Source organism: Castanea sativa, chromosome 3, assembly GCF_040712315.1.
Source record: "Castanea sativa cultivar Marrone di Chiusa Pesio chromosome 3, ASM4071231v1".
NCBI lineage: Eukaryota > Viridiplantae > Streptophyta > Magnoliopsida > Fagales > Fagaceae > Castanea > Castanea sativa.
The window spans coordinates 7,973,062-7,996,352 of record NC_134015.1 but is presented as its reverse complement, the minus strand read 5'-3'; the positions used below and the strand labels follow the sequence as shown (position 1 = coordinate 7,996,352).

The 23,291-nt window shown below is 35.7% G+C and overlaps 1 protein-coding gene and 2 pseudogenes across 1 annotated transcript; all 3 read left to right on the top strand.

Annotated features, from left to right (window-relative positions):
• Positions 1-5,295: 5,295 nt before the first annotated feature.
• On the top strand, positions 5,296-7,093 carry LOC142627242 (uncharacterized; annotated as a pseudogene).
• Positions 7,094-10,582: 3,489 nt separating this feature from the next.
• LOC142627707 (F-box protein CPR1-like) lies at positions 10,583-11,407 on the top strand (annotated as a pseudogene).
• A 6,848-nt stretch (positions 11,408-18,255) lies between these two features.
• LOC142629448 (receptor-like protein kinase FERONIA) lies at positions 18,256-22,090 on the top strand. Its single transcript, XM_075803434.1, has 2 exons — positions 18,256-20,834; positions 21,393-22,090. Exon 1 carries the CDS (start codon positions 18,285-18,287, stop codon positions 20,829-20,831), a length of 2,547 nt encoding a protein of 848 aa, XP_075659549.1. The 5' UTR covers positions 18,256-18,284; the 3' UTR covers positions 20,832-20,834; positions 21,393-22,090.
• Positions 22,091-23,291: the final 1,201 nt, after the last annotated feature.

Sequence of the window (23,291 nt, the reverse complement as noted above, 5' to 3'; positions counted from 1 at the left end):
GTTACTTTGTGCCAACCCACCCAATGCGTTTTTTTCGAGGAATCCGAAGATCCCCAAAGAAAATTACGATTAACTCTATCAATATCATCTAACAACTTCTTGGGTAATGCCGTGCATTGCATGACATAGGCAAGAATAGTAGATGTGGAGGCTTGAATGAGAACTGTTCTACCAGCAAGGGATAATAAATTTGCTTTCCACCCCGCCAACTTTTGCTTGACCCTATCCAAAATGAAATTTAGATCTTGATTGTTCCCTCCCCGATGCTTCAAAGGAAAACCAAGGTACTTTCCAAGATTTGGGGTAGACTTAAAACCCAGGATACCACACAAGGATTCTCTTGTATCCACATCTACATTTGGGGAAAAATAAACTCTAGACTTTCTCTCACTAATGGATTGACCCGACCTAGTGCAGAAGTCATCAAGCACATCCCTTATTGTAGAACAATTCACATGATCTGCCTTCGCAAAGAGGACCAAATCATCCACGAAAAACAAGTGAGAGAAAGCCATCCCACTCTAATAGCTCTTTACAGGAACGCACCTCTTCAATGAGATACCCAGGAACTTCCATACAAAGAATGAAAAAGTAAGGTGATAAAGGATCACCTTGCCTAATTCCACGCGAGGGGAAAATAGGCTCAACATTTCCACCATTAAAAAGGATAGAAGTGGAAACAGACGACACACAACTCATAATGAGGCTTACCAAATTATAGGGTAAAGTTGCATTAATCAACACTTCTCGGATGAAACTCCATTCAATTTTGTCATAAGCCTTTTCAAGGTCCACTTTAATCGCCATGTAGCCTCCTCGCCCCTTTTTGTTACTAATAGTATGAATCAATTCTGGCACCACAATAGCATTGTCTACACTTCTCCTCCCCGGCACAAAGGTTGATTGGAGAGGGCAAACCAACTTATCAAGATGAGGTCTAAGCCTTGCTACAATGATCTTAGTGACAATCTTGTACACCGTATTGCAAAACTAATGGGGCGATAATTTCCCAAGCTTTCCGGGCCTGCTATTTTAGGGATTAGAACAATATTGGTTCTATTAAGGGAATTGAGAATTTTACTTCCTTCAAAAATGTTTATAACTTCATTCCTAATTGATTCCTTCACCGTGGGCCAAAACCTTTGGAAAAACCCCGCATGAAGTCCATCCGAACCAGGGGCTTTGTAAGGTTTAAAAGCCCACAAACCCTCTCTCATTTCCACATCAGACACTGGCAAATTCAGATTGCTCTTATCCTCTGCCGACAACATCGTTTGCCACTTGGAGGGTTGGGGAATATGTAAAGGAGAGTAATCAAGGGTAGTCGAGAACAATTTGCTAAACCTTTCTTTAATGAAAGACATAGCCCCACCTTCACTAGTAATCCATTCTCCCATATCATTCTTAATACGCAAAATACGGTTACGTGTTTGCCTAACAATTGTAGACATATGATGAAAAGCAGTGTTTCTATCACCATCAATCAACCGGTTAATGCAAGACTTCTGCACCCACAACTCCTCTTCCTGGTAGAGAATATCATTTAACTCTTTGTGCAAAAATTTCTCCATTTCAACCAAAGAATGAGACGGACTTTCTGCCAAAGCTTTCTGGATACCATTCAACTGGGTTAAAACTCTCTTCTTCCTCCCAAAAATGTTTCCAAAGTGGTGCTTATTCCAATCAAAGGCCTTCTTGGAAAAGCAGTCAATAGCCGCTTGGAAAGGTCGAGAAAAAACCCAGGCTTCCGAAACAATCCCAGGAAAAGATAAATCTGACAACCAAAAGCTCCAAAATCTAAAAGGCCTGGGCAGGCGAATTCCATTACTCAAGTTGGATTCTAAAAGCACCGAGCAATGATCAGAACCACATCTTGTGAGATGAGTCACCCTAGCATCGGGGTGGATAGCACACTAGCTTGGGTTTGCAAAAAAGCGATCAATTCTTTCTTGGACTAAAGCATTTATATTACATATGTTCGTCCAAGTGAACCAAGGCCCAGTGAGCCCCATATCTATTAGGTTGTAGTAATCAAGACAATCTTTAAATATCAAAGACCTGTTGGAGTTAACAACTCTACCCCTAAACTTGTCCCCATCAGTAAGAAATTCATTAAAATCTCCAACTATTATCCAAGGTTTCTCATGCAAATCAGCAGCATTTTTAAGATTGTTACACAAAATGCACCTTTCCTGGAATTTAGGGCTAGCATAAATAGCTGAAAAAATAAATTCAAAGGAAGAGGAGATTACCTTCACCAAAACGTGAACCTCCTATTCTGACATTGCTAAATGAGTAATTTGCACCTTATCTGAGTTCTAGAGAAGCCATATTCCACCAGAGAAGCCAATCGCATCTGAGTGGATGGCCCCATCAAACGACAGCCTATCCGAGATATCCCTAGCTCTATCACCACCAATTCAGGTTTCCATAACAACCATAATAGCTGGATCGTGAGAATGAACCAACTCCCTAACATGATTTTGAAAAGAGGGGTTTAAAGCTCCTCTGCAATTCCAAACAATAATACTCATCATTAAAGAAAATACAAGAATCAACCAAAAATCAAATTGACGGACCAAACCCGCTTTCTCCATCAAAATCCACCTGATCCACCATACCATCTTTGTTGTCAAGCCTCTGCCCGGTCTTGGTAATGCACATAGCGACACCACACCCATCCAAATTTCCAGGATTATTTGTTGGATGATGACCACTCGCCTCCTTCTCACGATCATCCTCGTATCTTCCATTCTTCACTAGGCCGGTTTTGTGGACTTCCATACCCCTTGAAGCTTCATCTAGAACCGAATCATGGTGAGAATGTGGCGAGATTCCAACTCCACTGTCAACACTCCCGAGTTCTCCACAAAACCGCCACCCATGTTGATCACACGTTTCCTTCCCTGCTGTAGCTCCAAATTTGAACCCACCATTTTGATCTACCTGAATCGAATAGATGCTTAATTTCCATTCGGTGTTGCTGCTCTTTACCTCCTTTGTGCGGTCAAACTAAATGGAGTTTAAGTGAAAAGCCCTACTCCTTGCAAACTCTTTTTTACCCTTAACTAAATTGGAGTTAGGCTTCCCATTAGTTAAGCCATGACTAAACTGACCTTTATTCCTAAGCCTATCACATCCTAAGCCCAAGCTAAACACCTCCTTAACACACACTTGCTCCTTGGTTACCCTGTTCAGACCCGATTTCATATGGGCTTCTCTTTTCCCTTCATACTTACTCATGTGACTCAGCCCATCTTCCTTATTTAAATTCTTGCTTCCCAATGTCTCTTTAGCATTCACGTGATCTGCAGCAAAGCTCAAATCTGCTACATGGTTGCTGCGACTTTTGTTCTTCACTTTGGAATCTTTCCTTTTCTGTGAAACTACCACCTAAGGGCTGAAAGCAGCACCGTTGGTCTCTTCCTCCGAGGTATCTCGATTATCGGGCGTAGTCTCAAGATGTGCCATAGAAGAAGATGGTACTTGATTCCCTCTGTTATCGCTATCAACAGTAGGGGCATCACGAAGACCCGCCGATGAGCATGGCTTGATGGTGAACTGGCAAAAATCTCGTCGATGGTCTAGGTGACCACTGTCAAAACACAGTTGGTTCACGCCTTCATAGACAACACGCTGACATCGCCGTCCTATTTGCACATTGGTGACCAACGACTTGTTCATGTCCACTTGAACACATAAACGCACGTATCGTCCTCTAGCTTCCAAGGCAGTATAAGAATCCACCCTTAAGACCTTCCCTAGTGCCTGCCCAATCTGCCTGAGCACAATAGCCTCATAGTACTTTATAGGCAATTCATTCAACCTGACCCACACTGCCACTGAAGAAACTAGTGCTTCCGATGGCTTGAAATTCGCTTCCCATTTTCGGATGGATAAAAAATGGCCCCCGACAAACCAAGGACCTTTCCTAAGCACCACATCAAGATCCTCATCGACTAAAAATCTTAATAGGAAAAAATATCTACCAAGATCCACTATGTCCACCCTCCTATTCAGTTTCCAAAGGTCCAGCAACTTAGAATGGAGATAGTAATATCCCACATTTTTGCCAAAAACCTTTACGATAATCGCATTTGTCCATGGAGCCCGAATGCGTTGTTTAGTTTCCTTCGACAAACACACCGAAGCAAATCCTTCCCTAATCTCCTCAATCTCTTCATCCGAGTCTAAATCCACCTCCATTTGATCCTTTAAGACGAATGCTTGGGAATAAGTTCCCACTATTTCCCTAACCAACTTGTCCTTGAATGAAAGGTTGGATGGTTGGCTGGATTCCCCACCCCGTGAACCTCTCCCATCATTTGGTGCATGATGTGAATCCTTCACTTTTTTTTGTGTTGCGGGCAAGTTCATTTTCCTCTTCCAGGGAGTGAGAGCGGAGGTGTTCCATCCTTCTCTAATTGAATACGTATTCAATAGCGTTTTATAAGTTTTTAAAACCCTAGTTATTCTTTTCTCTTCAGCCGTTGCTCCCATTTGTTTTTTCTCTCACCATTTATTCTCTCTCACACTCTAGAAACTTTTTTTTTTTTGGGAGAAACCACTCTAGAAACTTTATTCTTTTCTAACTGCTATGTTTTCTACTCTTTTATGGTTTAAGTCTATTCTATGTATAAACAAAGACCAACCCCTTAACACTTTCGTCTCCCGTCATATTCATTCCCCACACTCCCAAAAAAAAAATAGAAAGGCAGAGAGAGAGAGAGACACTATCCTTCATTTTCTCCATCACCTCCAAAAATCTCACTGCAAATTCCCCCTGTTTAACACTCAAAATAAAACCCCAGAAAACTTTCCTCGCAAAAATCAAGACAAAAGGAGCAAAAACCATAAAATCCAGCCAACTCAAGGGTAAATCCAAAATCCCTCTACATTTTTCTTTTCTTTTTTGGTTCCTGTTTCTTAAATTACATCACGAATCACACGCTTTGGTTAAAGAATTTCAATAGGCATGAGGCTGCTGTTTGGCACTCTGGCTAAATGGGTTGGATCAGCTCGACCCGTAAAAAAATTAAACCATTACCCAATCGGCCCCCATAGTTCTTAGACCCAACCCACTTAAAACATATAGATCATAATTTCAACTTTGTTACATATAGGCTGTGTTTGTTGATCATTCATTTTCCTCTTTGTAACCCAGGAAAAAATTAAAAGGAAGAAAATTGCCCTCAAAACCGACCCGAACCAATTATCTATCTCTCTCTCAATTCTCAAACTCTATCATTTTGTTCTAATTTCAGCTACTGAATTGTTTACTGGATCTTCAGGAATATGGGTACGCTACTTTGTACTTCCCACACTTCTTTTCATTCTTATTGTTATTCTACTCTTACTGTTGCTGCTGCTACTACTAGTATTGCTAGGGCTAAAGAAAACCCGAATCACAATCAGAATCAAAATAAATTCTTGAAGTCTGTTAGAGATCAGTGCAAATCTAGAAGCTTTAGGAATGTTGATCATGCCTTAGACCTGTTTGATACAATGCTTCACATGCGCCCTTTGCCTTCCATTGACGATTTTACTCACATTTTGGGTGCCATTGCAAGAATGAAGCATTACCCAGTAGTCATTTCTCTAATTAAATGAATCGAATCATTCAGAATCTCTCCCGATGTTTATATTCTTAATATTTTGATTAACTGCTTCTACCATCTGAACCAAGTAGATTTTGGGTTCTCTGTCTTAGCAACAATTTTGAAACTTGGTTATCACCCAGACTCTATTACTCTAAACACCCTTGTCAAGGGTCTCTGTCTTCAAGGTAACATTGCTGGAGCTGTGAAGTTGGTAGAAGATATGGAGAAGAAAGGGTATCAACCTAATGCATTTACTTGTGGAATGATACTAAATGCTCTGTGTAAGATGGGTAAGATTGATTGGGTTGCTCAGGAAATTGGAAGAAGGAGATTTTGAGCTTAAATTAGAGGTGTATAACACAATCATTGACAGTTTATGTAAGGATAGGTTGGTAACTGAGGCCTTGAACCTTTTGACTGAAATGATGAGTAAAGGAATTCAGCCAGACGTTATCACTTACACTTAAGTACAATTCCTTAATTCGAGGCCTATGCAATCTCGGCAGGTGGAGAGAGGCTACTTCTTTGTTGAACAAGATGGCACGGAGGAAGATCGTGCCAAGTGTGAGGACCTTCAACATATTGGTGGACGCACTTTGCAAAGAGGGGATGTCGATAGAGGCGAAAAAAGTTTTTGATTAGATGATTCAAGGAGGTATTGAGCCTGACGTAGTCTCTTATAATTCTTTAATTGATGGATACTGTTTGCAAAATAAATTGAACGATGCCATCGAACCATTGAATGTGATGGTTGAGAGGGGCTGTTCACCTGATATTGTTAACTATAACACATTGATTAATGGGTTTTGTAAAAATTAAAAAAAAAATGCTGAGGCAATGAATCTCTTTAATGAAATGTCCAACAAGGGAGTAACTCCTAATTTTGTGACTTATAACACTTTTATAGGTGGGTTTTGTCGAGTGGAGAGACACAAGGCTGCTCTAGAGTTATACCATAAAATGTAGGCTTGTGGCCAACTTTCAGATCCCCAAACTTATGATGTCTTGTTGGATGGCCTGTGTAAGAATGGACAGGTTGTTGAGGCAATAAAAGTGTTTCAAGAGATGGAAGACAAAACATTGGGCAACGATATTGTGATTTACAGCATTTTGATTGATGGTTTGTGTAATGTCGGGAATCTTACAGTTGCAAGAAAACTCTTTTATAGTCTACCTGCGAAAGGATTGCAACCCAATGTTCGAACTTACACCATAATGCTCAAAGGGCTTTGCAAAGAGAACTACTAGAAGAAGCAAGTGAGTTATTTGAGAAAATGGATGGGAGCTGTTGTTCACCTGACGATCGCACATATAACACAATTATCCAAGGGTTGTTGCAACATAATAAGACATCGAAGGCAATGAAATATCTTGAAATAATGGTTGACAAGGGTTTTTTAGCAAATGCGACAGTTGCAAGCATGTTATTTGACTTGCTGTCATCTAATCAAGTAGATAAGAACATTCAAGAATTTCTCCAAAAGCTTGTGTGAAGGTGTTTTAGTTTCTCAACATCAAGGACAAGTTTCATATTTAATCTATCACATGTCAATCTTTAAAAGATGTGTATCATTTTAGGTAAATTTTATAGTTTCTAAAGATGATTTTCTATTTCATTTATTTATGCATGATTGTTTGTACCTTCAACTGTTCTATATTTTGTTGTGATTTCATTGTGCACTCATGTTGTTGCTTGGAAGTTGGAACCTATTTTCCTAGATAGTTGTTTCAAATTTTTTTTCTTATTTAAGTTTAATGCTAAATATTGTTGCTCTAAAAATCTGGCTTTTTTTTTTTTGTGTGGATATACGTTCCTTAGCCAATGGAATTAATGATAATAAATGTTCCCTCCAATGAAATTTAGTTTTGGAGTTGCATTTATGCAGCCTGAGTCCCCCCCCCCCCCTTTCCCTTTTTTCCCCCTCTTATAAGCTTTATGGTGGACTCGAGTCAAATTTTGTTAGTCTAGCTTGGTTGGTTTATCAACTCAAGGAGTTAGCTGATAATTTTGTATGTGCTTCTCCTTGAATTGTCTAAGAGAGAAGCAACTTAGGTTCTAGTGCAATACAAAATTAACTTCATGGTATAATCATTTTGACATTTACGATTTAAAGTAAATGAATTGGGTTGGAAACTCCCAACTTGCGATCATATAGCTAAAGAATAGTTCATTTGTTAGTAATTGATTACATTTCATGGACACACAAAGCTGATTCTTTTGGAGCTTTTGTAATTTCATTTTGTTGTATGTAGATTGTGATTTCCTAGGCTAACTTAGGTTAGGTTTCTTAGTTTTAGTTAGTGATGTAATGCTTAAAGAAAACCAATCTTTTTGAAATACACAAGGTTAACTTAGTGATGTCATGTTTGGTCAAGTATAAAATAGATAATCCCATAGGTCTTGTCAAATATACAACAAGGTTTATAAAAGTCATGTTGTAGGTTACTGCAAAATCATTATAATGAGATAATTATTAAGTATGAGTATTTTCTTGTTTGGTTGATTTGGTCTTTGACTTGTGATTTTGGGAATTCAGCTTGAGATTAAAGATGGGATTCTCTTTCACCAAGCTTTTCAGCTGGCCTTTTGCGAAGGAGATGCGTATTCTAATGGTGGGTCTTCATGCAGCGGGCAAGACTACCATTTTGTACAAGCTGTAATTGGGAGAGATTGTGACCACCCTTCCTACCATTGGTATTCTTTTGCTATATTGTTAACATTGTTCTATTATATAATGTGCTGCTTGTTTGTAGTTATAGGTAGTTGGATTTCACAAATTCTTTTGTTGCTTAAAATTTTGCAGGTGACACTGATTTTCATAATAATTAATTAATATATCCAAACATTTGAAAATATATCTATAATAATTTATGATTAAAAAATATTTTTAACTTTCCTCTAGCTAAAATGCTCAAGTTAACTTTCCTTCAAAACTTTGTTTTCGTTTGGGATTTTTAATAGAAAAAGATTCTCTCAAATTATTTGGGTTGGATGAGTTTGTCATTAATCCAAGCTCAAGTCGTTGCCCTCAAGTAAATCATTCGGAACTTCATTTATGGCGATGGTACATACTTCTAGGAATGACTTGGTTTGGGTGTCATTGGAGTTTTCAAGTAGAAGCAATTGAAGATTTGGCCCTAAAAATAAACTTAACTATCGTTGGGTACATCATGGTAGATCCTCATAAGGAATTATTAGATGAGAGAGCCATGAAGGAGAACTTTAGTCTCTATGGAGTTTGAAAGGAACTCAACCCAAAACTCAAACTGACTTAATGAATGAAGGCAGGTTGGAAAATTGGGTTTTGACCAAGAGTGCCGGGTTTTGACCAAGAGTGCCGAACAACACTTTGGTCCAAGATATCAGTGCCAAACAACACTAATGACAATTTGACACAAAAGCTCTGACCTAAAGGGCTGTGTGCTGATCAACCTATCTTATTCTGTTAAGCTCTGTATTCCTATAACACCTCCTTGATAGTTTCTAATATGTGTTGGCAAGTTGGGAACACTGTTTTGATTGCTAGAATTGGGTTCTCATGTATAGGGATAATTTGGTCCATATGGGAAGTTAGTTAGGATAAATAGTTGCATGGTTATTTAGCATAAGCAAGGGATTAGTTTTTCAACATACATCCTTGAGGACTTTTCAGGGTCACTCCTAAAACATTTGATCCATGAACAGGTGTGAACACTGTAGCATGATGATGGTAGTAAAGTTACTATAACAAAAGTTTTAATATAAAATATTTGGGGTTTGGATGATGATTGTTAATTCTACTAGAGGATCATCGAATGAGGACACTCATGCAGCTTTATTACTTTATGCCAATATGCCTGCTAACTTTGGTAGCAGTTGCAATCCTACTGCACATCAACCAGACGGAAAATGGTAACCCATTAAAGTGTAGTACGTATTCTATATACAATTCTATTAACATATTTTACAACATTTCATCTAGATCAAATTGTTTTATGTTGGATGGAAAACCCTTCATTGGAGGGACCATGTGGGTTTGTCCTCTGTTCTAAGCATTTCATTTCCAGTATTTATTTGAGATTTTTCTAATAATATTTGCAGTTATTTTTATTGATGCCTAACTAATTATGAATTGGATGAATATAAATCCATTTGGTATAGTCGCTAAAGATGGTTTTGAGAGGTTCATTCTTTTTCTGTTTGATATAATGCTTCACATGCACCCTTTCCCTTCCCTTATGGATTTTAATCAATTTTTGGGTGCCATTGCAAGAATGAAGCATTACTCTATGGTCATTAATTTGGATAGATATTTGGAATCACTAGGAATTGCTCCTAATATTTTTGGCTAGAACAGTAAAAGTTGGCAATGGTACCTTGGTTTCTAGGCTTGATTATGATGCAGTTGATTTGTTCTTTCATCTGTTGTGGATTAACTTTCAACGTGTAGATACATTCAAATGCTTTTCAATGTTAGTTAATGCACAGGTATTTTGTGTACAACTGACTCTCTCTCAATCGAATCATGCTTGTTCTTTGAAGCCCATTGGGAATTTGGTGAATGCTGAGGTTTTTAGAGTGCCAGACTAAATAAAGCAGTTCGTTACATCTCTATGGTTAGGGATGTTTATGAAATTTTACATAAACAGAAGTATGTCCCAAATGTAGGAGAGCGTGTATTATACTGGCTAAACAACAATTTTGTACTACTACCACTTGCTTTTAGTACTTGAGCCCATTGGTGGTTCTCAAGTCCAGCATTCATATTCGTAAATTGAAGGTTGGCCTTTTTTGTTGTGTGCATTTTTATGCAAAGTTTATGTTTTTGGTAAACAGGTAGACCTTTTTGCCATTTTGAAACATGGACAGAACTTAGATACAATTCCTTAGATGATTTACCTAATGTTCCCCAATTAAATTCACTCACATGGCTGGCTAATGGGTCACATAGTTAAATTTATTTGTCTGCTGGAGAAGATAACTGATCATAATTTCAACTTCGTTACATATAGGCTGTGTTTGTTGATCATTAAATTTATTGCTATGGAATCCAGCAACAAATGAAACAAAAGTTGTTCCCAAGTCCGGTATATCCTACCCCCAAGGTAGAGCCTTACCTAGAGATATTGGGTTTGGTGTCGACTTCAAAACTAATGACTACAAGGTGGTCAACCTATTAGAAATCTATGACCCAGATCATGATTTGTATTTCCATGAAATAAATTTTTTTTATGCAGCTGAGGTATATTGCTTAAGTACCGGTTCATGGAGAAAAGTTAATACTTCTGCGCCCAGTCACTTTATAAACAATAGTTTTTATAGGACATATAAGAAAGGGATGTTTTCTTGGAGTGCAATTATTGGTGATGATCCTGATTCCTTTCAGGGCATTTTACCATTTGACATGAGCAATGAGGTATTCCTAACAACAATATTATTGGATGGCGTTTTTGAGGATCCCATTGGTCCTTGGAGAATTTTTTTTGTGCTTAATGAATTGGTTTCTCTAGTTACTTTTGTTGAAAATAGGGAATGATTGGAGAATTATTTTCATATTTGGTCACTGCTTGAATTTGGTGTTAGGGAGTCTTGGACTAAGCTATTCACTATTGGACCTCTTATGGGAATTGAAAAGCCATTAGGATTTTGGAAGAATGAAAGCTTGTTTTGGAGAAATAATGAGGCAATTGCTCTTGTATATGACCCCTTGGCCCAACAAATTACTAATCTTCAAGTTGATGGACGACCGATGCAGATGATATCTTATGTAGAGAGGCTAATTTCTCTCAACGGAGGAAATGATCTTGAGGAACATGGCAATTCATAAAAATGGTGCAGTACTCATGTATATGTTTGCCGTAAGTGTTTGCAAGCAACATACATGATTGTTTACCATATTTTTCTAATAAAGTGTTAATGTTTCCAAGTGATGTCTTTCTTTCTTTTTTTTCTTTTTTTCTTTTTTTTTTCTTTTTTTTGGAAGTAAGTGATGTGTTTTTGGACTGGTATTTTATATCCTTATTTTTATTGAAATAACCAACAACCATAAGCAAGGGGGGAAATAATTTAATTATCAAGAAAGCATTCATGAAAATAGAGGATTCTTGACAGAATTTTTTCTAACACAATACGTTTCCCATTTATACCGCCTCATCTCTCCCAAAAAACAATATAAGTATTCTGCCTCATTGCACAAATCATGCTCTAGCCACCAAATCAAGGTATTTCTTTTATACCTCCTATCCTTGTATGTCTCAAGTATTTTATAGTTTATCAAAAATCAAGAAATATAATCATTTTAAAAAGAGGGGAAAAAAAAAGAATTTGCACTTGAATCATTAATTAGTCTATGAAAAAAAAAATCAAATAGGCGGTGAGCAAAACCACCAAAATGCATGTGTTCAAAACACCTAAACACACCCTTCGAAAGTAAAACAACCAAGAACAAAGGGGAAATAAAGATATAAAAAAGAAAAATGTGAATGGTTTTGAGGAAGATGTTTGCAGCAAATTTAAAAAAATAAAAAAAAATAGAAAGCTACACCATCTGCCAAGAGTTGAATATGAAAAATGTGTGCGCTTTATTTAAGCTGTATTCTTCTCATATGCTTGTTCCTTTCATAAGATATCATATTATTATTTGTAATTTATTCATAATATAAATAGTTCCTTTTGTAGAAAAGTTGCATATAAATTTCAACAATAGAAGATTGGTGAATCTAATTTTTATAAACTTAAAAAAGAAATCATTTTATCTAAGTAGTTCAAATAATATAATTTCCACTATGATTTATTTATTAATTATTAAAATAGATTTGTAAAGTTACAAACAATTTAGTCATAGACTCTTAGTATTTATTATATAAAAAGAAATAAGTTAATTAATTAACTCGTGAACAAATTTAAGCATGTTCAACTATAAAATAAGTCAAGCTTAAATACACGATCTACTTTGTTGATGAGCTCGATCTCATCTAAACTCGTGTTTGAAATAAGATGAAATGAATAATACTAAATTTATAGTACTTGGTAGGTTGACAACCTAGCAAATTTTGATTGATGTATGGAATATGGACTTGTTATCTATCATATATTTATTCATTAATCACAACTAAATGGCTAAGTTTCCGTTTGTTTTTTTTTTTTGCCTTTTGTGTTAGTCTTTTTATTGTTATAAATTTAGCCAAACTAGTTAACTTTTTGAAAATAAGTTAATTTTTAATTTTTTGTTATACATTTAGCATAAAACCTATTAATTGAAAACTATATATTTGATCTCATATTTAGTAAATAAGTTACCAGAAAACTACAAGATACCAAAAAGACATTTAATAATTTTTAAAAAGGGAAAAACATTTTTTTCTCGTTATTTTTGGAATAGTTCATAATTTCCTCCATAATCTTTTAAATCAAGCAATGTAACCCTTTACTGTTTTGGAAATGAGAAAATACCCCACTTTGTTACTCTCTTTTTTAAACTTACCGAAATATTTTATTTTCTAGAATATTCCTTTGTGAAATTTCTAAAATATCCCAACTAATAACAAAACTCCAAAATACCCTCATAACCAAACATGAGAAAACACAATCGATCTGCTAACTAAACTTATATACACAAGTCGCTAACCCGTACCTATTTATGAGGTAGACAAAAATAATTTTATAAAATCTTAAATTGATTAAGAAACTATACCATTGAATGATTTGTTCTTGTAAGACTTCAATTTATATTACAATTTGATGAAGAAGTCATTGTTTGAACATGCAATGACTTACAAAAAATTTGTTAGACATTTTCAAATAGTGCAAAAAAAAAAAACTCAAAAATTCAGATATTAAAAAACTTCTTAAAGACCAAAAAAAATTAAAAAATCATATGATTCACTGCTTATAAATTATTGAAATAAACAAAATATATATAACTAAATAATGGAGAAATATAAGAGAAAGACGGATTACATTCAAAAGAATAATTTCAACTATTGCAAACTTTTTTATCTTGTAAAAACGGTTAAAGAGAATTTAGCGGTTCATATACGAAAATTAATTTTTAGAAAATACATGAAAAATCATTAAAAAAAAATTAACAAAGTAAAGGAGAAGAAAATAACATAAGAATAGCTTATACCTCTACTTGGCTTTAAAAAAAAAATATTGGGGTTTGCATTGCTTTTATAGTGTTCATGATTAACCTCGCAAATTTGGAGAAAAATTATCAACGTTTGAGTTTGAGTTTAAGTTGGACTTGATAGAGAGATAGAATTTCACTCTTTGTTAAATTTGAATTAAACAAAAATAATTTTGTTTAAAAAAAATGATAATGATGAGTTTGAGTTTAAGTTGGACTTGTTAGAGAGATAGAGTTTCACTCATTGTTAAGTTTGGACTAAACAAAAATAATTTTATTTAAATAAAATAATAATTTTTTTAAAATATTGTGCTGACGTGAAAAATTGTGAGAGTTTCAGAGATTTTGATTTTATATATATATATATATATATATATATATATTAGTTGCTAACTCGTGTGATGCACGGATTAGTTGAAAAAAAAATTTTAATTTTAAATTTGCTCAAAGTTATGATCACTTGAAAAAATAAGTTACAATTTAAGATGGGAAAAAAAATATTAACACCAATAATGTTAGGCATGCCATGTCTATTATCAATGGCATCCTTTCTTTAATAAAAATTAAAGTCTCAATCATTTTTTTAATATAATATAATCTCTCCCACTGCTCAATTTGTTTGCAAAATCCTAAGTTTTTTCTTGCCATATAAAATGCAACCAAAAAACCCAAAAATAAGAAAATAAAAACTATAGAAGTTTTTATATAGAAAACAGTAATTAGTTACACTCAGAAATGACACTGACACTTAGAAAGATTCATTAGAGCAATAGGTTTTGGATCTTTTTTTCTTTTCTTTATTTTTTGAGAATTGGAAAAGCTAATCTAGTGTTATAAGCAATAGTTGTAATATTTTAACATGTAAAAGAACAACATCAAAAAAGCATATCATATGAATAAATTGACTTTGTTAGAGAATGAAGACAAATAAATGCATTGGAAAGAATAGATTTCAGAATATATGAATGTAAAAAGAAGAAGATGGATGTACTAGTTGAAAGGCCAAAGAGTTTTAATCGAGATAGAAGATGACCAATCTAAGAAGCACTTGGAATGCTCCTAATAATAGAAAAAAATATAAGAGAAAAATAGGTTACCTCAAAAGAACAATGCATGACTATAGCAATTGAAATTTTTCAAGACAATTTCATATATTGCAAAACATGAACCCAAAATTTAGATGTTAAAACTTCTAAAAAACCAAAAGAAAGAGTAAATACTCTGTGCCTAGAAATTATTTAAAAAAAAACATATGACTACTTAATAGAAACAAAAATATAATATTGCAAAAATTGAATCAAAAAATTAAGTTGTTAAACTTCTTAAAGGCTTAAAAATATGAAGAATCAGCAAAAAAAAAATATGACTACAAAATAGAAAAAAATACAAGAGAAAGATAGGTTACCTCAAAAGAATAATCCATGATCGTAGCAATTGAAATTTGTCAAAGAATAATCCATGATTGTATCAAAATACTTAATGTTCAATTCCATAACATGGTCAAAATCTGGTGAAACCGGCGTCGTATAGAGCTTGAATTTCTCACAGGCAAGGTCATAAGCAAGAAGCGACTCCTTACCCAGCATGCCAAAATCAACAACTAACCAATGCACAACTCCATTTAAAGACGCCGACTCCCAATGCAGGGACGGAGCCAGAACTTCGAGTTAGGGGGGGCAAAATTCTTCTAAGATTGAATCTCACAAAAAGACTCTTTTTTTTTTTTATAAGAACAAAAGGACTAATTATTATTACTAAATAAAGACAAATATAAGAATGCGGATAGTATGCATAAGAAATTAATTATAAATTTATTTCTTATCAATTCATAATTTAGTTTTCAATTTATAAATTTATTAGCTTGTTATAGTTAACACATTTCCCTCGACAACCCATTAGCCAACCAAATGTTTTTATTAACTGTACAATTATTTTTTTCTTTAACTATACTTCTTTTTTTAATAAGTTTCTTTAACTTTACTAAGTAACTTTTTAGTAATTACTCACTCAATCTATTCTCTTTATAAGTTATAATAGGTCACGCTCACACACACTCAACACTTCATAGTTTTGCAACATATTTCACAAAGAAAAATTTAAAATAAAATTAAAAAAAAACAACAACAATGCAATCACAAACAAAGACACAAATAACATAAATGGGTATGGAGGGAGATTCCAAGAGATAAACAAAATACATAAATGGGCATGGAGGAAGTGAAAAGAAATGTTTGCTATTCACGTACACTAAATTGTTTGGGCTAATCTGTCTTATTATTTGGGTTGGTTTGTTGTGTTGCTTAGACATTTTTTTTTTAAGGGGCCAAGAGTTTGGAGATGGGGGGCAGGTTTAATTCTTCTTGGGCCTAAATTGTAACTCAAGCCTATTGCATATATATGGCTGTTGGTTTTTCAAAATCTCAGGGGGGGCAATGGCCCCCCAATGCCAAACTGTAGCTCCGTCCCTGTCCCAATGACATATCTCCTTGTTTTGCCATTGTATTTCAACTTTTTTCCATCGCTGTGATTTAAGACTATATACCTTGATTTCTATAGGCAAGTCGTTGTAATAAAAAAGTGCAAGCCTCAACACCTTATAGTCATCGTTCAGATGATCGTGACAGAATGCAAATTGGGGAAACCAAAAATCTGTAACACCTTTAGGTTTGGAACTCCATAGACAGCAAGCAAATCTTCACGCCTAGAAATAACAACCCTAAAGTTCCTCAAAAAAAGAGAAAAGAAATAACAACCTTAACATCCACAACAGTAAGGAAAAACGATTATGAAGACTGCTTTGTGGTTTGGTGTGGCGACTGTGGTATTTGAGGAGTGAGGAGTCTAGTTGACTCAACACTTAAAGGGCGTTTGGATTCCACTGAAGCTGCATTTGCGTTTTCAGTTTTTTTTTTTTTTTTTCCAGCCGCAGTTGTTGACCCAATCTTCTGTGAACAGTGCATTCGTGCACTGTTCACAGACCCACAAATTTCACTTTTCAGCAACTTTTTCATTAAAAATGGGTCCCGCGGTACTATTCACACATTTTAAAATTATTTTGCTACAGTATTTTCAGTTTTCAGTTTTCAGTAATAAGTTATATCCAAATGGACCCTTATTTTGAAAGTTCTCTCATAGATTTTTAGCAAGGAAAGATATATACGTTGTCATATATCATGTATTGTTTGTCAATTAGTCAAAGTTAGTTGTTGGCTTATAGCGTGATAGCAAGCATTCTATGGTGGATATTGTTAGTAGTTTTGGCATGGGTTCAGTGTTCTATGCATTAGATCGGATAGGATATTGTCATATATATGTTTAAAAATTTCACGTTTCAAACTCTTATTAGGTTCAATGCACAGGACAGAGTGGACTTAAGCCTCTCCCTTAATTAGCAGCCTATTACTAGATTCTTGGGTCTCTCAACAAAAGTTTAGTGGGAGACAAACTAGTAGCCACTGCTGCCAGGCCCGCCACTGTTCAAGTTTTTTTTTTTTTTTTTCTAGAAAAATCGGAAATGTCTATTAACCTTTTTTTTCAATTAATTTCATGGGAAATTTCTATTAACTTTTATATTGGTTTCCATAAAAATAAAATAAAAAATTTTATTGGATTGAATAGTCAAATATTTGGAACTGCTTTAGGTAATTTTTCAATTTTTATTAATTTAATATATTTATTTATATTTTAATTAATAATTAAATTAATTATGATATCATTACAGTTCAACATCGTTCCAACCTTAAAAACTTTGAACATTTTCTTTTTAACGGTTCGGGTTTGAAAATCATGAGATAGAGTCATTACAATACAACACAATAGCAAATTGAGCATACATATACGTGCATAATTGATGTTTTGAAGGACACAAGAGAGAGAGAGAGAGAGAAGGTTTACCGTGGATGAAATAAAGAAAAATGAAGAAGATGAAACAAAGAAAGAGAAACAAGCAGAAGAAGGAGAGGCTAGAAATAATAATGATTAATTGTGTGGATATAAAAAAGGTAGAAAAAAAGAATAAAGAAAAAAGAATAAGAAATGTCTAGAAGATAAGGAATGGGTGGAGGGGAATAAATCAGATGAAAACAAAAACAAAAGGCTGGCTTGTAGATGGGTCAGTGGTGGGAAATGGAAAATTAAAGCAAAGATAATATAATTCTAGTTCAAATATAATGTAGTTTTATATTATTATATATTAGGTTGATATATTGATATTATATAATGTGTAATAAATATATTTTTTAAAGTAATAGCAATTTCAAAACAGGATACGGATATTAAGCAGCTAAAAACTGAAATCGAAATTAAAATAATTTTTAAATATATAAATAGTACAGCGTGTTTCATCTTTAATATATATATATATATATATATATATATTTTGAATAAAGTGGTAATGGTTCCGTAAACAACAGTAGAAAACTGACAGACACCCTCACTTCTTAGAAAAAAAAAAAAAAAACAACGCACACCAAGACGCAGCCGCCTTCGAAAGGCTGCCTAACTAGTACAGAAATATTTTGTTGTTTAGTCAAATTGACTGCTTGGTATCATACGCACTCACTTTGTCTCTGCTCCAATGGGCAAGGGAAAACGAAGCAACGCGTATTTTTGGGCCACCCTCCGACCATGTTTCACACCTCTCTACATCGCCTTCTTGCTGCACCGCGTCACCAGCACTGTCGGCAGCAACTCTCCGTTTCCTTACATACCAGAGGACATTATTAACCTTGACTGTGGCTCCTCCGGCAATTCGACCTCATTAGATGGTCAGACCTGGATTGGAGACCAGAATTCTATATTCTTCCCAGTTGAACATGCTCAAAACAATGCATCTCTAACTGCAAGCGCTGTGCAGCAATCCTCCTCTGCTAGCCGACTACCCTATACAACAGCCCGCTTATCTCTCTCCCCATTCAGCTATATATTCTCATCAGTCACTGCAGGCCAAAAATTCGTTCGACTATACTTCTACCCAGCTACTTACGGCACCTTTGATCGCTCTAAAGCCCGATTTTCTGTCAAAGCTGGACCTTTTACTCTTCTTCGCAATTTTAATGCTTCGCTTACAGCAGACGCTGATGATTTTCCCGGTGACAACATATTTAGAGAATTCTGTGTCAACATCGAGGAAGGTCAGAGGCTGAACTTAACCTTAACTCCAAGCGATTCCAATTCATTTGCTTTTGTCAACGGAATTGAAATCTTGTCGATGCCTACTAATCTCTATTACACTCCGTCTGATGATCAAGGGCTCCCTTTTATCGGCCAAGAGCAGCTGTACCGAGTCTTTAATGGAACTGCTCTCGAGATGCTATACAGAATAAATGTTGGAGGGAGCTTCATCTCACCCGCTGGAGATACAGGAATGTTCCGTAGCTGGAATTCGGACGACAAGTACTTGACAGAAGATTTATCATCTTCTCTACCAGTTAACGACACCATTGAACTAAACTTCAGCCAAATACCTCCGTACACTGCACCGGAAGAAGTCTATAGAACTGCCCGCACTATGGGGATTAACCGATCCTTGAATAAGTTATACAATCTCACTTGGCAATTTCCCGTGGATTCTCAGTTTGATTACCTTGTTAGGTTACACTTCTGCGAGTTTCAACCAGAGTTTAAAGCGGCGGGCGACCGAGTATTCCTCGTTTTCATTGCAAATCAAACCGCTGAGAGGGCAGCCGACGTGATAAGATGGAGCGGTGGGAGTGGGGTTCCCGTATATAGGGACTACGCTGTGTCGATGTTTCCCATAGAAAGCCAGAAAAGAGTGAACCTCTCTATCGCCATAACTGCAAATCCACTTGACTGGGAAACTAAATACAGTGATGCAATCTTAAACGGAATCGAAATCTTCAAAGTCAACGACACCAATGGAAATCTCGCCGGACCCAACCCCAACACACTTACTCTGACCCTTCCAAAGGCAACAAAGTCAAATAACAATAGAACAAAAATAATGGCCATCGTCGGTGGCGGAATTTCCGGCATTATTGTTCTGTTGATTCTCGGATTCTTGATTCTCCGGCATGCTAAGATTAGTTGGCGTTGGCGGGGTCCATCTTCTTTCCACATTTCCAAGTCAACAACCACTCACGGATCAACGCTACCGTATTTGTGCCGTTCCTTCTCATTGGCTGAGATTAAAGCAGCCACCAAAAACTTTGACCAAAATTCCATTATTGGTGTGGGTGGGTTCGGTGACGTGTATAAAGGGTACATACACACTGATGGTGGGGCAGCCCACGTTGCTATCAAACGGTTGAAACCCGGTTCTCAACAAGGGGTCCAGGAGTTCAAAACAGAAATTGAGATACTATCCCAGCTCCGCCACCACCATCTCGTTTCTCTAATAGGATATTGCAATGATGTCAACGAGATGATCCTTGTGTATGATTTTATGCCTGGTGGGACTCTTTGTAGTCATCTCTACAACACTGATAAGACATCTCTTTCGTGGGATCTACGCCTCCAAATCTGTCTTGGTGCGGCACGTGCATTAAGCTACTTGCATATAGGTGCGAAGCACCCCATCATTCATCGTGATGTGAAGAGCACAAACATTTTATTGGACGAGAAATGGACAGCCAAGGTGTCCGATTTTGGATTGTCAAAATTTGGTCCTACTAGCACGTCCAAGGCACACGTTAGCACAGCAGTGAAAGGTAGTTTTGGCTATTTGGATCCGGAATATTATCGACGCCAAAAATTGACAGAGAAGTCTGATGTGTACTCTTTTGGTGTGGTGTTGTTTGAAGTGTTGTGTGCAAGGCCACCCATCATGCATACGGAAGAGAACGAGGAGATAAGTCTAGCAGAGTGGGCTTCAAACTGTTATCGCAATGGAAAGCTTGATCAGATTGTTGATCCATTATTGAAGGCTGAAATTGAACCAGAGTGTTTGAAGAAATTTGGCGAGATTGCGGTGAATTGCTTGCATGACAATGGAACCGAACGGCCATCAATGAATGATGTGGTGTGGGGTCTTGAGCTCGCATTGCAGTTGCAAGGGAGTGCAGAAAAAGCTATCTTCCATGGGGAGCAAAGTTTTGCTACTAAGGAATATCAGGATGGATCGATGTCAATGTTTTCTGAGATTATGAATCCTAAAGGTCGATGAAAGGTATGCTAGCTGCTGAATTTTGAATGTTTTATTTAAGTGATGATTGCAATCTTGCAAACTAGCACAAGAAGTCATTTTATTTCACTTATGATAATTAAGCAACATAATAATAGTGGTAATGCAGATATCTGAAAAGAATACTTTATAAGCATAAATTTATCAGCGTTCTTATAGCAGTAATATTCGGTCATATAAAATTATAATTGTACGTTTTCCTAGGATGTGACATAGAATTCTGAAGTTTTGAAAACTAGAATAAGTACTTGTATCCATAAAATCAAAATATCCATAATATTAAAGTGTTGTGTTCATAATCTTAGTTGAATTGTTTTTATCTATTATTATTTTTAACCTTATAATAAGAGACCAAGTATCTGGTGTCTTGCCAAAATTAGTGATTCAAGCTGTGTCTTATGTGGCAATTTAGTGGAATCATATGCTCATTTTAAGTGCCCTGCAGCAAGGGCCATATGGCATACCTGCAGCTGGTGTTTAAGATCTGGCACCCTTCAGATATTATTAAGCTGGTTCTAAATCCACACATTCAATTTCTGCCAGGTGATCAGCAACACAGGGATCGAAGTGGCTGAGATATGCTCCTTGCCGATGACATTCACTTTGGATTCTATTTGGAATTCAAGAAACCATATTGTTCACAATGGGGGTGAGGTTAACATCATGGCTACCATCTGTGCCGTCGAAAATAGAGTGAAAGAGTATTTGCTAGGTTTAGCTCATGAGGATAACATGGCTTAAAGTGAAGAAATGATTTCCTGGAAGCCCCCTCCTAGGGGTATGATAAATTTAAATGTGGATGCTGCTGTTTTCGAATGACTTTACTACTTTGGCTGTGGCGGCTAGGATGATTTTGGTGAGGTGCTGAAGGTTTGGGCTATGTGCTCCAATCCAGGCTTGAGCACCTGCAATACTCAGGGCTTTGCGTATATAGAGGGAGATGCAAAACCATGCTTTGATTCTCTGGCTGCGGAAGGCATTCAAGCTGACTAGTCTAATTAAATTGTTATTGGTAATATCTTAGAACTTAGTAATTCTTTTAATTGTTGCAGCTTTTACTGGATTAGGAGAATATTCAACTCTGCAGCTCATGCTACTGCAAAACTAGCTATTAATCTTAGGAGTTCTTTTTGTTTGGAATAAGCATGATATTCCTGCTCACAGCTATACCTCCACTCAATGGTGGAACCTCCTTTACTTTCTCAATAATTAAGCCTTTTACGTTTGTATTGCTTGGAAAATTTTGTTCAGTTCCGTACTTCCGTACCATCTTGGATGTGTGCAGGTCTGATTGCTTCCCTGTGGTTCTGTAGTTTTGGTTTTAATGAAAGCTTCAATTTATCAACCAAAAAAAAAAGGGTACAGTAAGCTTTTGCATACCAAGTCCCAGGCAAATACTTTAGATGGTTGGAGAAGATTTTTGACATATGTACGTGCCTCGTTTCATTTGAAGCCTTGAATATTTGCTTAATATCTAAAACTACATTGAATTTTTTTTTAGAAGATAAAACTCTTACTCACTCCAACAGTTGCTAATGTAATACTGATCGAATACCTCTCATTGGCTGTAATCAAGCTGGAAGCTCATTGGGGACTCTCAAGTCCAACCAATGAATTTCTAGTTTAAGCTTTGATTGAAGCATGTAACAAATTTTTATTATTAGTTTCAAAAGTAGAATACAATGTCCTATGTAATATCTAACTTAAACCTATATTCTCTTTCTTGCTCACTGAAAAAAATATATATATACAGGATGACTTCAATTCAAATTCTATAAGAAGCGTTTAGAAAATTTTCATAGTGTTCTTAAAAATATTTGAGATCTTGGATTAAAAGTTATTTGGAGTTAAAAGGCCTGTGTTAGGATTTAGATCCAAAAGGTTAATTCACGAGCCAAAATATGTGATTATGAAGGTTGTATTCTCGTAGTAATTGTAATTTAGTTATGTTGTGAAATTGGTCAAGGTTCAAACTGTTCAAGTTGCAGTTTGAACCATGTGAGTTTAAGAAGAGTGACTTAAGGCCTCGCTTGAACAATCATACAAGTCATGAGAACTGTGAAAATTTGTTCCTTCTCTCACTAAGTCACAATCTTCTCAGCAAAAGGAGAAATTATGTCCCTTGTTCTAAACTTTACAGTCGTTTTTCTCGTGAATGGTCTCATCCGAGATAAGGGAAAAGCATCACAACCCTCTTTGCAATTGCTTCGTCTATTGGACTAAATGACTTTTTACTTTTACGCCCACTACTAGTATCACTCTTTTTCTTCTTAGTACTATTATTAAAATAATTATTTTCTACATTAACAGAGAAATTGAGATAACTTACAGCGATTGTTCTCCATCTCCACCTAATAGATTATCGGTACAGAACTTTCAATTTTTTATAAAAATAAAATAAAATAAAATACTACATCCAAACACACTACCAACCTTGACATA

Coding starts and splice junctions, on each gene's coding strand:
- LOC142629448 (XM_075803434.1), top strand. CDS start 18,285: ATGGGCAAGGGAAAACGAAGCAACGCGTATTTTTGGGCCACCCTCCGA.